The following is a 22724-nucleotide window of genomic DNA, read 5'->3' on the forward strand; positions in this document are numbered from 1 at the left end:
AATAATGACTTCCAGTGGCAGGGCTATCCCATAAATAAAGGAAGCATATATATATATCTTGTGAACTTGCTCAGCATGCCCATCAATAAATCAATAATTTTTAGATCACTGTAGATACTTCAACAATAATTGTCATACTTGATAGTAGTTAAAACTGTTTTTCAGGCTGTCACAAGATTCCTTCATATCAACAGATTGAAAACATGGCACTGAAGGCTTGATACTGCCATTATGAATTAAAACTGTTTTCAGGCTTGATCTCAACGAATCAATGAAGAGTCTCTATTCTGCATTGTCATGACCATAGCCAAGTTCAATCATAAGATTGTCAATATCTATGCAATAACAGAAACATTCCTTTGTGCATATTTTCTAGAGTTTTACTACATTTTCTGTAAATGCTAATCTTTATACCTATTGCCAAGAGATTCCACTCATTTAGACGAGAGGCTAACAGCTCGGCTTTATCCTTTGTCAAGTTAAGATCACGGACCAAATCAATGAGCACTGACTAATTAAATGAGGCTGATCATGATCAGTTTCTTGCGGCCCTATGCTCCTCAAAGGAGCAACAAGGAATAAACTAAACTAATGATCAGTTTCACAACATTCTTCATCATAAACAAATGACTCTAAACGAGAATCTACATCACTTTCTTTGACTTCAGTCAGCTCGCTATGTGTAACAGCGATTGGGAAATAGTTATGCAATGTCAGAGTACTATTTGACATTGCCCAATGCACTCAGACATTAAGTAATTATGAAATAATTATGCAATCAATTCTGTTTTGATTAAGTAAGGTTAATGAAAAGCCTTCTGAATTACTTGTATAGGCCTATTTCCTAAAAATAAAGTACAATGACAATGGCATTATATATTTCGATGACATTATTCCCCATGACTGGAAAACCTGACATAGTAAAAACAAATGGCTATCATAATTAAATTCAGCACACTTAAGTTACTGTATGCTACCTATCTGCTTATCTGTTACAAAAATTGTGTTGCACAGTGTAATTGTCTTCTGAGGTGATTTTATCATTTGGTTGTAAGATCGGGAAAGTGAGAAGTTTGCTATTTAAAGTAACATATTTTCCCATCTTTTTGATGCTCATTGACAGTCCATGTACTTACATGTTGTCACCTTTCACACCTGGGGTAAAGATCTAAATATGACTGAGTAATAAGCATTTCCCTCTTGAAAATGGTCATTTCTGCTAAGTAGCCTAGATTTCATTGAATACCTTCTTCTGCAAATAAGTGTGTTATAAGATATGTTTCCTTTCGTTAAACTAAAGACGCAAAATTTCATGAAAAGTGAGGAGAAGACAAAACTGTTATACACCAGTCCCCACTTATTTCTTAAAAAGGAATTTTATGTGCTTAAATATGAGGATCTGAATAAGTTATAAAATATGTGTGTGTGTGCAATTTTTACCTGTAGTTTCAAGTCAGCTGTGCCTATTTATTGCATATTTCCATCAAACCTTTAGTTAAAGAAACAAAATTTAACAAAATTTAGACTGTCACTGTCCTTATGTTTTAAAAAAAGGAGAAAATTCAGTAAAGAGAAAAAAAATGTGTAGCTAAGCATAGCTAATTATATTAATAAAATCATTTTACTTTTTGACCAAAAAGAGTACCAATGTTAAATACCTAGTAATAATAAAAATTCTACTGCATGATTAAACAATATTCTCAAAATAGGAAGATTCAAATGCATGCACATTTTTCTTCCCTGCCCACCACATTCCTGAACAGCGATGGCGCACAGAATATAGGCTGTTGTGAATTAGCAGTAACATTCACAAGGCGGCCAAATGAGAAGCAATGCTTTAAGCTCATGCAAATGCACATGAATCAAACACAAATATGCAGTGCAGATATGCAGAAAGAGGGAGAGGAAAAAATGAACAATGGAAAAAAAGTCAAAAGTCACAAATTAGTGAGTGTGACTCCTATCAATATAATTAAGTCTATCTCACTGCAGATAGGCTTGTTTATTCTGGACAAAACCAGTAATACCATTGCTACCAACCTTTTAAGTCTGCTCCAATAAAAAAAGACAAAAAATATTTGTGAATAAAGGTATAATATATGTAAAAGTATAATAACATTTGTATTACTGCTCTGATTGAGCTTGCTGATTGTTTGGACTTCACAGTATCTTACTACTCTCTTCATTCAAGATGGTGCTGAATATTCTCATTATGATTAGTTATAATGACCATAAAATGAGCAAACAAAATCAGACATGCAAACAAACAAAAATTAAAAAATTAGCATACAGAAGCAAACAAAAACTTACGTGCTAATGAGGGTGATGGGGCTAAATGAAAGAAAAGAAATAAGAGCGAAGAACTCAAAAGTTTATACGTTATTGCCATGTTTGAGGTCTAACCATTTAATGTTGTTTGATAAAAATGTATGAATGAATTATGCATACACTATTCCCCCTAAACCCCCATCCCCTATATCTTCCGCTCTCTCTCAACTCTAACTGCCAAAAAGACTCAATACAGCTATGATAACTCACCACAGATTGACACTCTGTAACGTGCAATTAATTCTGTAAGAGCTTATGTAGCTGGTAATGTTTACTGTTACATCACTGATATATATGAAAAATTCAACTCAACTCTATATTGTCTGCGAAATCATAATACATGCAGTGTTATGCAAGTCTTAAAAGGTATACAAGAAGTCTAAGTACAAATATTTATTTTGATAGACTATTCAACAGATTTTAAAGTATTAATTATGTCATCAAAGTCTCCACAGCCAAATCTGAACAAAGTGGAACAAAAATAAATAAACTATCCCCCACTCCCATGAATTCCAGAAATACTGAACAGAGTAACAGGAAAAAAAAAAAAATCTGCAATTAAATTAAAGGAAAATTAAAAATCCAACATGTCCTCTTTCCCTGGTGATAAATCTATAAAGGAAAACTACAACTCAAATTAAAAGATGAAAATATGTTCTTAGTTTATTCTGCTTATAATTTCTTTAGTTTCCCTGTTGTTTTCATTGTTTGTTTTTTATATTTTACTCAATATTTTTACCCAGCTTAACTAAACTTATATGTGAACATAATCAAAACTGCTGTGACCATTTCCAGGGCCTAAAAATTTAGGCAAGGCTCAAGTTTGTCTCAAATCTAAACCACTATAATAATCAGATATTCTGGCAGTTTTGCTCCAAGGCAGTAACAAAAGCTACATTAAGTCAAAGAAACCACCCCTGTAAACAAGAGAACAGAGAGCCAAGATGAAATTGGAACCCAGGACACTAGATTCTTGCTGTATAAGCAACAATTTTGTAACTTTATTATTATGCGATTTCAAAATAAATGCTTACTGTTTTATGTTGGTCTGATCATTTAGAGCAGACCTGGGCAAAGGCCGGACCGCGGGCCGGATCCGGCCTGCCTCCTGTCTCTGGCTGGCCTGCCCGCTAGCCCGCCCGCCAGTATATATAATATATATACAGTATTGGGTAAAACTGAGTTAACTATATTAGTCCGGCCCTCTAAAACCATCCCAATTTCTCATGCGGCCCCTTGGGAAAATTAATTGCCCACCCCTGATTTAGAGTAACAATGCATGCTACAGAATTTTATTGCCAGAAAGGCTTAGTTATCAGGCTACAGAAAAAACTCCATCCTTAAAATGTTGGTCAGCCATAAACCAATAAGTGGATGAATAAATAACTTACAGTTTTGTGCATGTAGATGGGCTAAACAAAAGAATGACATAAGCCAACACCTCAGAACTAATGAAAAATGTATGCAAGCATCCATCTGCTCTCACTCTCTTTCAAAATGATAAAATAAAACCCCGATGACCGAAAACAGACTTATTTAGTATTTAATTAAGTACTTTTAACTTACTTTTATTTGTAGCCTTTATGGAAGTGATGGAAAATCTGTCATTTAACTAATCCTCCAAAAGCTTTGATGAAAATGTCAAACACTCCTTAACAATGTATATATATGTCCAAGACATCAATATGCATCAGCTAGCCTATTTCTTTAATCATTTGATGTCCCTAATAGCAATACTTAGCAAATTTTCTTGATAGCAGGAAACTGATATAAGTGGCAACACCAGTACAGCAAAAAAAAGTTTTGATGTTACAGACAAATTAATGGAGGAGGGAGGGGGTCAGCAGTATACAAACTCACTTAGACTATCATTTCAATATCTTTGGTTAGCTGCTGCTTTAGACTGGTTGATCAGCTCAGTGTTAAAAAAAAAACAACTTAAGTCTGGAAGGTATAAAATGGAAAGTGTTATTTAAATACATTTCTGTAGAGCACTAAATATCAACTTTTTTGAGACTGCACTAACCTTTAGGCACATTAGGCTACATTTTATTGTAACATAATGTCTTACACAATTAGCTATATACAGTGGTTAACGAACACAATCCTTTCCTGGAAAGTTGTTCGTCATCCGAAACAATTTTCCCATAAGAAATAAAGGAAATAGATTTAATTGGTTCCCAGCCCCTGTTGACTCGCTAATATTTGAAAGTTACAGGCTATAAAGGTATTTTTTTCATGAGAACAGTTATAATACAATATAAATGGAGTTAAATAAACATAAAAAAGATTAACGAAAGCATTTACATATAAGAAAACTTGCCATTTTGACGGCGTGGGTGAATGGAGGTGTGGGGAGGAAGGAGTGGAATTACTGCTTGGATTCAGCGGATACAGTGACACTGTAAAATCGGGGGTGACTTCCCTTTTCTGTAGCTTTGAGGTTAAAGGAAAAAGCTTGTCCAGTATCTGTTGCTTCTGCTTTTTTTGTAAAACTCTTTGGTAATACAACATCACATTATCATTGAACATGTTTAGGCTCCTTTTGCCTATCGCACTGTTAGGGAAAGACTTTTCTACAAACATTTGCAATTACCCCCACTTTGCACACATTTCTTTAATCCTTGAACTTGGAAATTCCTCCTTCCCTTCCTCCTCCCCATCTGAAGACATATCCTCAGCTAAATGACATGCTGGTCGGTCACGTGTGGTTACGTGGTTGTTTGTTATCCGAAATTTTGTTCGCTATCCGAGACCAATTTTTAACGAAATTTTTGTTTGTTATCCAAAATATTCGCTATCCGAGGCGTTCGCTAACCGAGGTTCCACTGTACTTTTTTTTGGAGCAGTGATCTTGACATAGGCTTAAAAAACAATCATGATATAATAATATTACGATACTTATGTTAATCAACCATCAGCATGAATGATATTGATGTCATCCATTTTGCCAAAGAAAAAGAATACTGTTATAGAATATATGAAAGAAAAGGTCAAGGTTATCACCTATGTTTTTACACTCCTGTTACTCTTATTACTATGAACCAGCATGCTACCTAAGACCATGTGGAGCTGTTGGTTTCCTGAACACATTTTGCTACTGAAGAATTGCAAACAATAAAGAAAGCCCCACAATGAATCTTCAAAAATCTTATAATGAAGGCATCATTACAATGCAGTTGTTTTGATTTCTCATATCTATATTAATTTTAGTCATGATATACCAACAGCGGAAAGTTTCACAACAGTTTGACAAAAGAGGGAAGTTTTTGATTAAAAAGAAAATGATGGCAAGAAAGAAAGTGTATAAATGGTGGGCTGAATAACACAAAGTTACAAAAAGATGCAGAAACATTTATGAAAAGAAGAATAAAAATGAGAAAGACCTATAAGAAAGACATCTATCAACCTGTAGCCAACCCCAGTGTCAACAATGCAGTCCTGCTCGAAACAAATTGTATCAACAACAAAGATATAAAAAGTTTAATATATTGTTTTACTAAACTATTTTATCTTAACAGCAACAGTTATATTTAGATAGGCATCATAGATATTCTCTGACTAAATGAGCCCTTCTACACAAAATGCCTTAATAACTTTGCTTTCATGATGCCTTTTTACCAAAAAAGGAAAAAAATACCACAATGGTTTTGAGAATGTCTGTAAATAATAAGATATCAGCATGCAAACATCAGCACAAATTTAAGTTTTCTGCAGGTACACTGAAATTTCTTCATTAACAACTAGACAGTTGGACTATCACTTATACCTAAGAGATTAAAAGTTCATCGTCAGCATGCAAAGAAAATATAGAATAAACTGCATGCAACAACAGTGCCACTGCAGCCCACTACCAATAGAATACCTGAAACACTGTGCTTACTGGTCTATATAAACTAATTTGATATAGGAATGAAAAACACAAAAATGCTTTCAGCTCAACCAGACTATAATATATGCAAATATATTTCTAAAACAGCTATGGTTGACAGCTGGAAAGAAAGATAAAGACATACAACACTTACGTGAAGCAACAGGTGCTTGTGGCACTCGACCTGTTCGACCAAACATACTGCAGCTAAGGAGCCGAGCCCTCTCTGAGATAGGTCTGAAAAAAGTGGTACAGATGTAAAGAAGACAAAGGGCCAGCCCACTACCCTATTCCAGCTCCTACTCTTATAGACAGAAACAGACGACACACACATATTGAGAGAGGAGAGGAAACCAGAGAAAACCACTTATGGTCAGCCCTGTCAAGAGGTGGAGAGGCAAAATAGTTTATTCATAAGCCTTGACATACTGGGGTATGTAAGTCGAAGATGGTGCAGACAAACCATACTATCAATCTTTCAGGAATCTGAAATATCTGCACACACTTTTATTCACTACATATACACACAACAGTTTATCAGAAGACTAACAGAAAAAATATATGCAGACAGTTTTTGAATTGTAGAACAACCTTTTCTTGCGAGGAGATCCATTTATGATGGCTTCCTTGTTTGCCAGTTCCATCTCTTGTACATGATGACGGTGTGTCTTTAAATATGTTCGCTTAAATCTGAAAATTTAACAATACTAAAGAAAATTACACACAACCAGATCAAGTTGTATGCAGTTATATACATTCTTATAATTGTAAATACAAATAATGACGAATAAGGGGGAAAATGGGAAAAATAAAGGTTAGCTATCACAAGCCACATTGGTAAGGCTTTCAACAAATGCTGTTGCTACTCTTTTGACAAGAGAGAGAAAATAAAAGCATGCTATTTCAGCTTGACTAAATGAAGTAGCATGTTTGTCCACAGCTATTACATGTTTGTCCACAGCTATTAGGAAAAAAATTAATGTGGTTTTTATAGTGCCTTGTAGTGCTTTCAAGGCAACTGCAGACGATGACTTACACTTTCCATGAAAAGTCTCTCAGTAATGAAGTGAATGGTATAAGAAGAAGTCCCCACCAGAACACGGGACACCCCAGCACATGCTGATCCTGCAGGTACAAACACACGCAGATATCTGGTACACACTGTATTCAATTCAAAACACTTGTAACTTACAAGCATAAAGTTCTGACAAAAAGTTGTAATTTATATTTTCATTAAAAATATTTTGTGATTATGTGATTTCCTGGTGATTAGTCTATGCCAAGAACTTACTTTTATATAAAAGCATTGCATTGCAAAATCAAACAAATAAACAAAAATCTGACATTACAAATACACAACTAGAAACTGTACATACCATGCCCAACATCTCAGGTGCCATTCTCATGTCTGGATAGAAATGGCTGTACACAACCAGGAACAAGAACCAACACGCAATGCTTCCCCAGATAGCAAGGTGATTCAGCTGTAAAACCATGTCAGGTACATACAGACATATGCACATATGCAGCCAGTCCCCCACCCCAAAGCACACACACATACACAATCTGTTATGCTATCTCATAATATAAAACAAGCCTGCTTGCTAATGTGTCTTTTCAAGCTGCAATGTCCCCATAACAGCCAAACGTCTTTAATTATCCCATAAGAATCATTTCCCTTTATCCAAAGAAACAAGCATTTGAACATATTCAGAAGCATAGAAGAGGAAGAGAATGGCTGCTTACGATAGTCCAAGAAGCAGTCTCAAGCCCAGCTTTCAGGCATACAGTCACAACCACATACTGAAACAAAAGTTATACAATCTAAATAAAAAAATAAAAAAAATTGATTATTTGTTAATGTGCAGTAACAGTTATTTTTGCTGAATGAAAAAAAGTAGGCAAAGTTTTCTGCTCAACAACAATGTTAATTTCTCTTTTTTTATACCTATATTTTCCATGCCTTTGAACATCACAGACAGTTTTATACCTGTTCTTTCAGCTATTCTAAACCTCAAAGTCAGTTCTATCTCTGTCTTCTCAGCTTTTTTAAACTGCACTGACCACACTTTCAACCTGTCTTCTGAACCAGATAGGTGTCTACTGTATATACAGACAAATTTTGTGGAATCAGCAAAAAGAGAAAAATCTCTAATAGTCAACTCTGAGTTTTGAGAAAAATAAAAAATGAAAGATTTTCAAACACTATGCTTTGGATTTATTGTCTTGCCTCTTTACATCGCAAGTATATCCTAGAATAAGAAAGGATTAAAAAAAACATATAAGATACTTACAGTATACACAAAATTGCCCATAAAAAGGTAGTCTCCAGTTTTTCCACTACCAAAGGCGACATCTGGAAAAGTAAACACAATAGCTGAAAGAGTGATGGTCTCCTGTTTCATACATCTTTTCTTTCTCTTAGATTGTTAGTATTAGTATTTTATTGTAGTTTTATAAATAAAGCCACAACAAAGGCAAAATATTTAGTCTATCCATTCACAAACTGTCATTAAACCAAAATTCTTCAAAATTCTCCCTATACCTTGCTGTAGACTCATCAGTGTCATCCAAAACAGCAAGACAGAGTGAAAGATGGCGTTCACAATCCAGATCCAGAATACCTACAAAAGTTTGCAAAATGCTCATGGTCATTAAAAAAGACAATTCAGAAAGCATCTGCATTATTTATTTATTTGTTCATTCTTGGATTTAATTTTTCTGCTATTTATAATATACTCTGTTTATAATATACTCTATTCATTTCACCTCTATCACTGCACCACCCTCTTCTCCCCTCTGCGTTATATACTTAAATGCACATTCTTGTGAATTCATGTATACTGACACCTGACAAAGTAATTTTGTTTATACATGTTAAACTTTACTTGTCTGTAACACCCGACAATATTAGTACAGCAATATAATACCAGTCATTGGTTAGGCCATTCATAATAACTGAATACTTTTGGATTTATCACAATACCTTGACATTGAAAAAACGCCCCTTTTGGGAATCTTTATATAAGACTGGATTTTTCATCATGCTTTCTGCTGAGCAGTATCTGTCAAACAGGCCCATTGCCAGTGGAGGTGCGGCAGTAAACATCTAGTCAGAGAACAAACATTTGTGAAGGAACTACTTCATCTTAGAGCAGGGATGCCCAACCTACGGCCTGCGGGCCGAGGACGCGGTGCCATCTGGCCCGCGAAACTTCTGCCCACAGAGCAGGAAATCGGCATGTTAGTAATTAAAAAAAAAATAAATGAAAAAAAGGAAGAAGAAGTATTTATCCCCACGTAGGGGCGTCTCTCAATCTTTTTTTCGATGGACGAACATTTCGATTCAGTGCTCCGACTTGGTGTCTCTACTATGCAGCCGGACATTCAGAAGTTGGTTTCGGGAAAACAACTTCAAATATCCCACTAATTAATATATAATTAATGGTAAGTACAACTTGTTTCTGATAAAAAATGGTATCTGCTCTATTATTTTTTCTTTATTGTATTTTTGCGGTGAAGTGGCCCGCGACACGGCTGTCCGAAATGGATATGGCCCGTAGGCCGAAAAAGGTTGGGCATCACTGGACTAGAGCAATAAATGCATAGCATAAACAAGTATTTGAAACAAACTAGTGCTTGAATCTCAGCTCTTATACTCTAATAAAACATCAACAAAACATTTAGGATATGCAGCAAATGAACTAATACTTTAAACAATCACATGATCTGATTTTTATAATAGCTTTTCAAAGAGATTTCATTAATTGAGCACTTCTGTTGTTTAGCTGGCTGTAACTTATTTATCATAAGTCCTCATCACATACATGATTTTATTAAAGGTAGATGCTGTCCCTCTGAAATATGCTTCTAGAGCATTCTAGAGAATAGACCCAGCTTGAAAAGGTTCTTGGTGTCTTGATGTTATTTTATATTTACTAGACAGAATAACAACAGAACAAAAGACAGGAAATCTGTTAAAATAATGGCAGGTCAACAGGAGGAAGTGAAAACTAGCACAAGAGGGAAAACATCCAGTTTTCTACACCAGACATGCAGGCTGGAGTCATGCCATTCACACACTGGTGTTCGGATACATACCACATTGTAAAGACCAATAGTCCAGCGCTCAAACAGAATCTGTCCGGAGAATCCATTGACAATTTGAAACCAAAACTGCCAAAAAACAAAAAAGGGAATGTGCTAATGCTCAGCTTGCTATATTAGGATCTGTTTACTTGTGGGAACACAAAAAAAAAAAAGACAGTAACATGCAAAACCATATGCACACCAGTGAGAGAAATCACATAACAAACATCACCTCTTTAACTCTTCCTATACAGTTTGCTCCTGCGAATGTGAACGTCTTCATAACTACAACTCAATTGCATCAATTTACCTGTATTGAATGAGTAAGAGGCTCTGATGATGACTAGGAAAAGGTTTGATTTTTTTTCAGTCAAGACACACTAAAAATATTGTTACAAGAATGTATTACTGGTGGTACTGATATTTGGTGTTCAGATTTGATCAAAACTACACAGTACGTAATATAGGTTTTAAGTTACAAGGGCATCCTTCTTCCATATTCTTGTAATACCATTAAAATCACTCAAGAAGATAAAAACTTTGATTCAGAGGCCGAAAAATAAAGTCAGCTTGAGTTGAGACAGGATGGAAATCAGGTCTTAGTTAAGACTATAAAAAAAAACTAAAGTTCAGAAAATAACTGTCTAGACTACACAAAGCAATCAGATAAATCAGACTTGTAACCAGACACTTATCAGTGAATGTAAATACATGTCCATTGTTACTCTTGCTCCATGTGGGAGCAGTTGATAGTAAGTTACAGTAAACAAAGGCAATAACATTCTTGGTTTCAGTGATATCTACCAGCTACAGGACTAACAATTAAAATGGACAATGGATTTATTGTACTGCCAAACTGTTGTCAGTTTCTTATGGACTGTTACATTTGTAAGCAGCAAACTCCTGAAGATTATCCACATGCCATCAAGTTGTAATTTTAAGGAGTGTGAGTATGCGATGTACAAATTTTGCATTTATTATTATTATAAATCATTATGAGGTGACAAATAGTTTGGGACACAAACTGTATGGAAATAATTTTTTGAACATTTTCAAATCCTAAAATTTTTTTTTTTGAAACTGATGCATATAATTAAAGCTCTTTCACTTTTGCTGTATCTTCACATACTGAAGGCTGTTAGATAAAACCACATCCTCAGCCTTCTGTGTATCTTTAAATCTGCAAAGATGCTTTTCAACATTTCATTAGGTCCTTACTCTTTGCCTCTATAGATCCAAATGACTTTACCTCTGTGGCGTCCTTCCTCTAAATCAGTGGTTCTCAAAGTGTGGTCCGCGGACTATTAGTGGTCCGCGAGCATAAGTCAGGTGGTCCGCGGCTGACAGTCGTCATATGTCAGCAAAGTGATGTTTAAAGTGATGCATTCCTCACATTAACATTTTAATTACAAAGAACGAGGTAGTTTTATGTCAACTTATTACTATACTACTGTCACAAAAGGACATTTAGTTTTGAATTGTAATGAAACAAATGCGGCAATTTAAATTTGAAATTCATAGTATACAGAGTGATTTTTAGGCCTTGGTGGTCCGCCATATTTTTTACTTAAGTAAAGTGGTCCGCGGTCCGAAATACTTTGAGAACCACTGCTCTAAATGACAGACTTAAATTTAATAAATGCATTTTCATGTACAAAATGCTGACGGGTAAACTATCGCCAAGACTCTCTCTACTATTTTCCTCCAATAACACTAGGACTTCTCCAAAAATTAATACTTCCATTCCCAGCATAGACCTTTTTAAGTCAAGTTTGAAATACTCAGGGAGCATGCTATGGAACCACCTCCCTCTCCATCTTAAGCAATTGAACTCCCAGATCTGCTTTCGATGCCATCTACCTAAATACGTTGAAGAAAATTAGATGAGGCCTCTAGAGATACCCCCAACTCCAGGAAACCCAGTAACTACATGTTTTCCTTAACCCCCATTTTTGTACATATTCACCTTCCACTCCCCTTTCATACCTTACCTTATGTTTACTACTAATTATTCTCATAGTACTTAATTACTTCAATTACTTAGTTTATTCTTCCCCAATAAAAGGTGAGGACTAAATGGAAAAAAAGCATTCTCTTGCTTATTTTACCTCTCTTTAATAAAGAATTGTCACTGTCGTTGTCTAATATCAACTTGCTTTTGAATAAACACTACTTACACATTGATTCACAACTCATTTCTTTACTTTGATACTCTGCACATATAATAAAAGGAAATTTCTTTGCTAATTTCTGTTTTAGCCATAATTTTTAAAAAAATCTGTCAAAAGGTTTTTATGCTTCCTGCTAGATAAAATATTGTACCATTCAAAGAAATATAGCCTATATTTTAAAAAAGTTTTCTGTGTATCCTACATTTTCTAGTAAAAAAGAAATAACTCATATTTAATTAATGTAAATAGAATTTTAGAAAGCCTATATTTAAAAAAGCTTTATCTGTTTTTATAACAACCTTATTTTCAATACCAAGACAACAACCCCAACATTAGGTGACAACAAGCATCATGCAAGGAAACAGATTTTGCGAAAATGGAAAACTGCTTCAGATTATGAGTCAAATACATCAGAGAAATCCATAAGCCATTGAAGGAACTTAACAGATACAGTAACATTGTCAACTAGAAGACGAAAAACTGCATGTGTTGCAACAATAAGCGGCATACACTTAAAGGGACATTACTCTAAAGCCTAAACTTTCTGCAAGACATACCACATTGTACAGACTCAGTGCCCATTTCTCAAACAAGCTCTGGCCTGAAAATCCATTCTGTAGTGTAAACCAAAACTGAAAGAAATGGCAGTAGTTAAGTGACTAGCAAAAAAAGGGGAAAGAACTTGCACATCTGGTTATGTGCATCTTGAACAAGTTGCTGAAATTGCATTCTCTTTCCATGCCTGTTACAGAAATTAGATAGCTATAGTCTATCTTTCAAAAATGAAATCCACATTTAAAAACTCCTTCTTCTTTTGCAATGTCCAATCAAGAAAGTATGCTTTATTTATTACTTTTGTTCAGAACAGAATGATTACAGGTTAGGCCAACCACTGTTTATCCCATCAAACCTCAAATGAACTACAAATAGATCTGTACAGTAATCCTTCTTATGTAATTGGATAAAATCAAATGATAGAAATATAAATGCATGATACTGTTATCTGCAAATAATATTTGCAAACAGTTTTGCTCTCAAGTGTTTAACACTAGTACTGATGGAAGGAGTCAACAAATCCCATCAACAAACTTATTTTGAGGACTCAGATCATCAAGGTGTCTCTGGTGATTTATTGAAGGCCAAAATGATTAAGTTTATTATATAAAAATTTACCATCAAATACTGTAATTTTTTCAAAAATGTGTTAGTACAAAAGTGATTTTGCCCAAGAGAAAAACAAACCTTTTTTGTAACTGTTCCATTTCATGAAAAATAGAGGACTACATGAGCATTGTGCAGAAATGTTTGACTTGTAACCACACCACACTTAAAACTTAGATATAACCAACAAAAAAAAGAACATTTGAATTATCAGAAGTAAAATGCAAACTAAATCCTATAGCTACTACAACCACTACAAATTACAGCTGATCATTTGAAAAGTAAAGATGGGAACATTCTCTGGCCCAGCCTGGCAACACATCTTTTCATCCAGTGAGTTAGGCAGTTTTCAGCTAGTCGTTAAATGTCCCCAAAAGCTTGGTGGATTGGATTGTAGTTTGAGTCCCCTCTGGCTAAGGTCAGGACACAGCTTCAAGACATGTTCTAACACCTGCTCTGGCTCTTGACCTGGTCTCTTGAAATGACAGAGTGCTGTGGGGCTGTTCCATCCTGAAGGGCAATACTGGACTTCATGCTAAAGATCTGAACCTGATACTTCACCTTTTCCAGCTCTGCTTCAAAGTACTGGCACTGAGGGCTTCGACAAATAGTCAATCAGGAAGATAATGCATTGTGGTATTCCTAACTTTGAGGCGGCTTGCTGAGATTATCACTGAAGGTTTTTTGGGTTGCTGGATGTGCACTCTACTGCATTCCTTGCTGGCCCATTGTGAAAATGTGAAAATCATCAGTGTATGTATGTGTCCACTGGCTGGCTGAGTAACATTTGTGGATCTCCTCCTATACAAGCATGGGCAGTGCAACATCATTCTGGTTTTGAAAAATGCTCCTTGTGACCTCAGTTTATGGGTCTTGTTGAGACATTTGAGGGGGTGATATTGGGTGGTGTTTACATGCAGAATGTCAGCATTTTCTCTCTCCATTTCTTTACCTTAAGATTCATCTTACAGCACACTTAGTCCTCAAGCTTGATCTGCACCATGTTTTCTGAGGTTAACTACCTAAAAACTGTGGTTGAGGTCTTGGACCTTTGAAGTTTGTTTACAATTTTGTGACTAGAAACTGCAAGAAAAGTAAACTTTGCAAGACTGCGATTTCAACAATGATTTTATTATTAAATAAGTCAATCATTTCAGTATACCTCAGGGTTTATAAAATCTCTGCAAAGGCTGTTGAAAACAAACTTTTTTTTTAACAAGTATTCAGCTTCTCAGTATCTATCTCTCCCTCATTCTCTCTGCTTGTTTCAAAATAAGATGAAAATCAAGATGCTGCAGCAGTTAAGGCAATGGCTGGATAGTTTGATATCTACCTCAATAACATAAAGACAGATGTTCTTGTAGAAGGAGTACAGGATAAGCTTGCACAGGCGACTGTAGCTCCATGCCCCATGGACAAACAGCAGCTTCTGGAGAAATCGGAACTAAAAAAAAAAAAAAAAATTGTATCAGAAAATTCAAGCAAGTTTGCAGATAAAAGCAGCATACTTGAATACAAGTTTGCTTATTAACATCACCTGAAAGCTTAAAGATTTTTTTTTAAAACATTACACAGCTGTGAATCTTTGACAATTGACCTGGTAGTTTACATGCTGGGAACATACTCTGAAGACCCTCACCAAGACAGGTGAACACCAATGTTCAGTCATTGAAGTCAGCATGGCCATCTTCTCACACAAAGCACTGAAGAAATGAATATGGCAACAACCTCTTTAAGCCACAGCTCTGTGCCAAAGAATATAGGGAATGCAAAGAATGTTCCAAGGAATGAACACGATATTAGTCAGACCCCTTCAGGTTTTCTGCTACATTACCAAAACTACATTGCCAAAACTACAGAACCAGAAGATTGATTAGTCACCCATTCAAAGGGATGGTGATACAGAATTATATCAACACCAACACTGAGAAACTGATAGTAGATGAACAGACTGGCTTTAGACCAGGCAGAAGCCAGCTGAACAGATCTTCAACTATTACAAACTGACAGAAAAACATTGCGACACCAGCAGGATCTCTTCCAACACTTTATCATCTTTGTAAAGGCATTTGATAGCATGTGGGAAGAGAGGCTGTGGTATGTGATGTGAAAATTCAACATCAAAGAGGGCCTAATCATTAAGGTGCTAGACAAGAGCTCAATGAGCACAGTACTACTCAGTACTACTCAACAAACAATTGGGCAAGTTCTTTCAGAAAACAGTGGGAGTTAATCAAGGATTCCCTCTATCACCTATGCTGTTCATCTTGGAAAACATCATGCAAAAAAACCTTTCACAACTTTATTTTCATTGATGGGAGGCCCTTATACAACCTGTGCTTTGTAGATGACTTTGATGGCAGTCACCAACAACAAACTGCAAGACGTTACCAACAGTGCGTGCAGGAAATGAAATGGAGATCAGCACTAACAAGAGCAAACTCATGGCAGCAATAGCAATGTAGAGATTTACAGGAATAGAGTACAGCTCAAGTGGAAAAATACTTTTAAGTACTTGGAAGCCACCTTTTCAAAGATGACAGCTGCATGGCAGATATCTGCATCAGGATTGCAACAGTGACAGTGTTGATGGCCAGGTTGGACAAGCTGTGGCAAAGCAGAACCACCAGGTTTACTACCAAGTACAGACTGTACAGGTCCCTCATAAATACTGAGAACATAACACAACCATTTAAGACCAAGTAACACAGAAGGCTGGTCCAAATCTTATAGAGGGAGTGCAAAACCAATGACATTGTATGGACCATGGTTGTAGGACTTGTAGGACATCAGAACCCTTTCTGTAACAAAATGCTGCTTTAAGTCTATCCTTCAGGATAGCTTGGAGGGGAGGTCAATGCCAAAGTGATTAGAGGAAGAACTGGTTATTAAAAGTGAAGGAGTCGACTGGTTGTTTTTTGCAAGATCTGCTCATCTCCGGTCAAGAAAGGTCTAAATAGTGAGCTTATTAGCTTGTTTCCCCGTGACAATCAGCCCCATGGGAGCAAAATAATTGCTTGTAAGTTTTCACCAAAATAAATATTTTTATAGTTCTTGATTAAGAATAAACTTTCCTTATCCTTTTGCAAAGCAAAGGTTATCTTGACAGCCAAGCTAAAATGCTTAAATCTTCACTCCGAAATCCTTAACATTTTTGCTAAGTGAACAAGGTCAGTGTAGCTCTTGAAAATATAAAAGTCTTATAAAAACCCACCAAAGCTGTAAGCAGCACAAAGAATTTTTTTAAATAAGACTGTTCATTTGCAAAGTATTTTATGTAAATCATAATCTGAGAGTTTTTGAGCTTCAGGCTACCTGGGCAATGGCATAGTCTGATGCGCAGGCTGCCTGCAGTCCTTCCAAACCACTGATCCCCACACCAACATGTGCCGCCTGTTTCAACAGTTTTGTCACACACAGAGTGAAAACATGCATCTTTATACTACAAGGATACTTGGACACATTTCTCACAAAACATCAATACATTTTTTGCCTTCCATTATTATTGTGTGTACAGGCACTTTTTGTGACATGATATGTTATGATCTTGCAATGTAATTTCTAAAAAGAAAAATCACGAAAAAATGTTCTAGATGTTATACCTGAATCATGCCTACATCATTGGCACCATCTCCAATGGCTAGAGTTATGGCATGCTGCGAATCCTTTACAAGTTCAACAATTTCGGCTTTTTGCAATGGTGATACTCTTAAGAAAAAAGGAACATTTAAAAATATAACACAACAGTATAGCAATAGAATAAATCTGCAAAATAAAATATTATTATTAATAATGGGTATTTATAATGCACAGCACCATGACCAAGATAGATCACACTTGGAGTAGTAAGGGAAGCCAAGTATACATAAAGTAAGTGTACATGATAAAGAGGATAGGACCAAGTACAGAACCTTGGGGCTCCTGAGTGAATAGAAGATTGACATATAAGTAAAATTTCTTTTTATGAGTGAAAATATTATAAAGTAATTATTATGTCACAAATTACAGCACTATAAATTAATACTCTTTTCAAATCTTGTATCAATTGTCTGGGTAACAATATGTTATGACCTAGGAATAAAATACATACAAACCTGTTATCTATTATAAAGAGTATGGTGTTTCCACTTCTGTCTCCTTCACACTACTTCCTACAACTTCCACCAACCAATTGCAAAGGTGAGCAGGAAGAAGAAAAACTACAAATTCCACACCATGAAGCCCAATGACAACAGTCTAATTAAAATGAGCCCAAGAACATGAGACAGTCTACTGACCTGCAGCAGATGACTGAGCGACAAGACAAGCAAATATCCAGAAAATCATGTCGACAGTCACAGGACAGGGCATGCTTTATGGTCTGCAAGAAAATTACACTAAAAATGTTGAATATTTGGTAGAATGTCATAATAAAGTAGCAACAATGGTTTGGAATCTTTGTATGTTATTTCAAAATGGTGAATTATTACAACTAAAAACTGATCATTGCTAACATTTAATTATCTTCAACAGAGGAACACTAGTTTATCATCTATGAAAAGGAGTTAAAACTTCGTGTTTTCCATCCTCCTCACTTTCTATACATTGCCTACTAGCACTGCATATCACTGCACTCTATACACTGCCTACTAGGACTGTGTCACTTTTTTATATGTTTCCTACTAGTACTGCATATTGCAATATCTATACACTGCCTACTAAGACCCTGTATCTCACTTTCTGTACACTGCCTACTAGCACTCCATATCTCACTTTCTATACACCTCCTTCAAGCACTGTGTGTCCTGAAGCAACTAAGAACGCCACAATATATACTTACGTCACCATCAATAACGATGCCTACATCATTCTCCTTTCCAAGTGCATCTCCAAACTCTGCTTTTCGTTTCCTCAGTTCTTCCCTAGTAGCCTGAAAAAAGTTCAGATCTCCTGTCAGCAGCTCTCCTCTTCAAAATCTTAGACAACTCTCTGGAAAAAAAAATCAGCTACCATTTCTAAAGATTGGTAAGGAAGAGGTTGTCACCCTCCAATTTTTTTTGCTTTACACAGATCATTTCTTTTCATACTAAGGACACTCATCCTCAGTGTTTTCTGAGATAAATGGCCCCAAAGAATAAAGAGACACAGATGCAAGCAGTGTGTTTCTGCTATATCATCTCCTACAGGTCTTCTTTATTCAAAATGTAATAACATCAAAGAGAGGACCCCAACCCTGTTCCTGGCAGGCAAACCACTATGTAAAAAACTACCAGTTGCTTTGAGTCTGTTATACTCACTCATGACCATGCAGGTCAGGGGACTTTACACACTAAGGTTACCTCAGACATGAGCCATTATATAAACCTTAAGACTACTTAAACCTCTATGCCTCTCAGTCTTATCTACAAAAAGAAAAATTATATCCTTGACCCTTCGTATACTTAGATCTAAAGGACACCATCACCACCACCAACCCATCATCATTATCAAGCACAAGGTACAGAAAAAAAATGAGATGAAAATACTTACATCTAGGGTACTTTCATTCAGAATAATGAGTTCCATAGACTGGGTAAGCACTTTGCAGGAATAGCCTGAGAATTATATAAGCCCAATAGTAAATGGATGTTTTACTGATTTCCCTTTCAGGGAAATAAATGACAATAAAGAAAAAAGGTTATAATTTGCTAATATACAAAATGTATCTTGCATACCTGTCCAAGCCAGTGCACGCTTTCACAACCCCACCTACCACACCCTCCATAATGCTCACAGAGCTTATTTTGATAATCAGCCCCTTGGCTAATCCCAGAGAAAGAAAAAAGACTGACCTATATTGATAGCTGTCTCCTGTTTATCTCCAGTAAGCACCCATAGCTTAATACCAGCTAGACTCATCTTGTAAATTGTTTCTGGAACACCCTGATTTATAACAAAACAAAAATACCATTAAATACCATGTTCACTCAACCAGTTTCTTTATGACAATTGTTTTATGTTGTCTTCTGTTAAACACAAAGTGCTTCCTGTGTTACTATTTAATCCTACATGTAACAAGATAAATCTTTCAAAAGGTAAGAATGTTCAAATTTTCAGCCAAAAAAAAAAAAAAATACACACATATCTAACCATAACCATCAAATATCAACAATTCTGGCACAAGCTTACCTATACAAAATTTGTTGTGACAATTAAATGAGAAAATTATATAAAAACATGAAAAATACACAGTATACAAAAAAGAGAGTGTTGATAATTCATTTACTGCATGATATTTAACATTGGTACATTCACAAAAATAAGTCAACATAAATCATTGCCCACCCTTGCAAACTTATATCCCCAATCTGTTTATTAACTCCAACTCCTGCACGCGCACACACACACACAGAGTGTAATAAAGTAATTCGAATCATTGAACAGTTGTAAAGTGATTTTTTTTAAAGCTATTCCCAAACTTGAATTACCTTTATGAAACTATCTTTACTATAATAAACACTCACATCTTGAAGTCTGTCCTCAATAGCAGTTGCTCCAATCAAAAACAGATTCTGAAAAGACAACAGTAGTGTTTATATTTTTTTCCTTATAAGTATATAGAAATATTCATCACAACTCTAAAAGAAGCTCTTAGGCAGAACAGATGAAAAAGCATTTACCATACTGCAGGAAAACAAAAACTTGTTTCTAAAAAGGTAAATAAAACAGCTTAGTCATAGATTTAAGCTAAAAGACAAATAAATTAATAAATGGCAGACAAGGAAAATAACTCAATTAGTATCTAAATATGTATATATATCATCTTTACTTTGTAAGGGCTGACCTAGGTGAAGTGCTACATTTTAGAAGTAAAAATTCATTTTAATGCACTGTAAAACATTTTCCAAAGTATGCCATTTCTCCGAAATGAAACAAGACTGCTAAATTTCACTACCAAACAACTATGACAGTTAAACTTGAACTGGAGGTTAACTATGGGTGGTTCATGTAAATGACGAATCTACAGCAATGCTAGTACTGAGGCAAGAAACGTTTAAGAAGTCTACACAACAATGACGATGTAGCTCATACCCGTTCTATAAGCTCAGCAGCTTCCTCCAGCTTCTTTTCTCGGTTCTGAATGGAGGTGCTGGCTTTGTAGAATGTGTTTCGCCACTCATTGTAGAACTCTAAACTAATTTCTGCTTTGGCAAAACAAAGCGTTCGAAGCCCTGCAAATGCAGTCACCCCATGTTTACCTTTGACCTTATTATCATGTACTGAGGACAATTTTCTCACTTTCTTAATTTAGATCAGAAGAAAGAAAATGTTAGCTTTGAAATATTGTCAATAAAGAGGTTATTAAACTTCCAAGCACTAAAATGGATGCCATTTCCATTCAGTTCTATTTCCATTCCATACTTTAGTAGTAAATTAATAAGCATGATTGTCTTGAACTGAACTTTTTACAGCTTTTGTGTAACATTTTCTTGCTACAAATGATTAAATAAGTATGAAATACTTATGTATAAAATACTCATAAGAAAGCATCAGTATTTATCTATCAGTAATAGGTACCACACAAAAGACTTTGTGATCACGATGAAACCTCAGAAAAAGTACTTTGTCAGTTGTGTGAACATTTACCTAAAGTTTAAAATTAACTATGAACTAAATGCGATCTGTAACAAAACAGGATTGTTCTCTCAGAACAGACTCTTCATCACAAGAAACCACTCAAGATTTTTTTTTTTGGTTCTTCACATTTCTACTCTAATGATTTTTTCTTTGCCTTCATTGAATTATACTGAAATGGAAGACCACAGATCCCAGGACCTCAAAATCACAAAAATTGAGGTCACTGCAAGAAGCAGAATATGCTATCTGTATTTGATGGAAAAGCCATCAGCTCCAGCATTCGTTTATGTGCTTATTGGCATAAACTCAATGTGTTAATGTGTTAATGTGTTCAAATGCTTAATCATTCATAATCATTAAAATACACGAAGTTTCCAAATATAAAAAAAAATGTAATTCCAGATGAAACAAAATCAAACTTATTGTCTTAAGACTTTGCAGTAATCTTTATTTTAGAGGTTTGAGATAGACATCTGTAGGCATATGAACTTACCAACAGTAGCAAAGTCTTCTAGATGATGAAGGGTAACATCTCCATACAGTTGTGTGTCATCCAGTCGTTCATAAATGACAGTGTCCTGATATAAGAAAAAATATAATACAGCAATTCTGCTATGAGCTACTCTGTGAACTGCAATAACAGAACTGTTCTCTCAAAACAGTCAGACTCTTTACTTCACGACTCCATTCACAGGCACTTTTTCTCCTTTATATATCTGCAGTCCTATGTCTGTTTGCCTTCATCTAGTTTCACTCATAATGGAAGACCATCAAGCTCAATGTAAGTGGACAGACTCAAGATTTTAAATACAGTGTACTTGTTAGCTTTCAGTCACTACTAATTACATCCACAAACCGTAGCAATATGCACTGCCTCTAAGCATGCCATATTGACCAGGACTATCATGCTTGCTCACTCACTCATTTATTCTTGCATGTGAGAGTTTATGCCTCTATGCAAGGGAGTCAAACTACAAGGTCCATGACATTAATATTAGGAAACGAACTGCTACTACAGTTTTGTAATTTAATTGTTTTGTTTTTCTCAGTCTTTTTTTATGCTTGACAGTCATTCTTCCTACCAAGAAAAATGCCACTAGCCCCATGTGATTCCCCTTCCCCACCTTCAACCTGTACTTGGTGGATCACGTTCTGACTTGTAACTGACATGTGTCATTCTAGATTAGACAAGACAAAGCATGAGACCTTAAAATAAGGTGACAATTATCATTATTAATTTACCATTTAAGAAAGATGCATTAAGGAATATGACCAGTAGCCGTGATTAATAAAACAGGTCTTTATGTAAGCAAGGATATCTCTGCTGCCAACGACCCTCAGGTAGGTCTTACAAGATAACTATTTTTGTCTGATTTTAACCATAGTTGATAGTTTAAGGAGACTAAAATTTAGTTTGATCATGAACAAAGCATAACTGCTACCAATTAAGACAATTAAGATATACATTTGGCAGAAAAAAAGAGACTTGAAACATGTCTCTAGTTAAA

General features: G+C 35.4%; 1 protein-coding gene across 1 annotated transcript in view; it reads right to left on the minus strand.

Annotated features, from left to right (window-relative positions):
* LOC112559893 (probable phospholipid-transporting ATPase IA) overlaps positions 1 to 22724 on the minus strand; it is a 45467-nt gene that overhangs the window by 7487 nt on the left and 15256 nt on the right. Inside the window, 21 exon segments of the mRNA XM_025231371.1 lie at positions 2311 to 2331; positions 3720 to 3740; positions 6354 to 6436; positions 6791 to 6889; positions 7236 to 7324; positions 7576 to 7683; positions 7946 to 8002; positions 8494 to 8555; positions 8745 to 8823; positions 9186 to 9308; positions 10301 to 10375; positions 14954 to 15064; positions 16936 to 17013; positions 17223 to 17328; positions 17898 to 17980; positions 18440 to 18529; positions 19129 to 19193; positions 19431 to 19521; positions 20103 to 20150; positions 20671 to 20810; positions 21710 to 21794. Of these exon segments, the coding sequence (XP_025087156.1) occupies positions 2311 to 2331; positions 3720 to 3740; positions 6354 to 6436; positions 6791 to 6889; positions 7236 to 7324; positions 7576 to 7683; positions 7946 to 8002; positions 8494 to 8555; positions 8745 to 8823; positions 9186 to 9308; positions 10301 to 10375; positions 14954 to 15064; positions 16936 to 17013; positions 17223 to 17328; positions 17898 to 17980; positions 18440 to 18529; positions 19129 to 19193; positions 19431 to 19521; positions 20103 to 20150; positions 20671 to 20810; positions 21710 to 21794 (1714 nt within the window).

This window comes from Pomacea canaliculata, linkage group LG3 (assembly GCF_003073045.1).
Source record: "Pomacea canaliculata isolate SZHN2017 linkage group LG3, ASM307304v1, whole genome shotgun sequence".
NCBI classification, from domain to species: domain Eukaryota; kingdom Metazoa; phylum Mollusca; class Gastropoda; order Architaenioglossa; family Ampullariidae; genus Pomacea; species Pomacea canaliculata.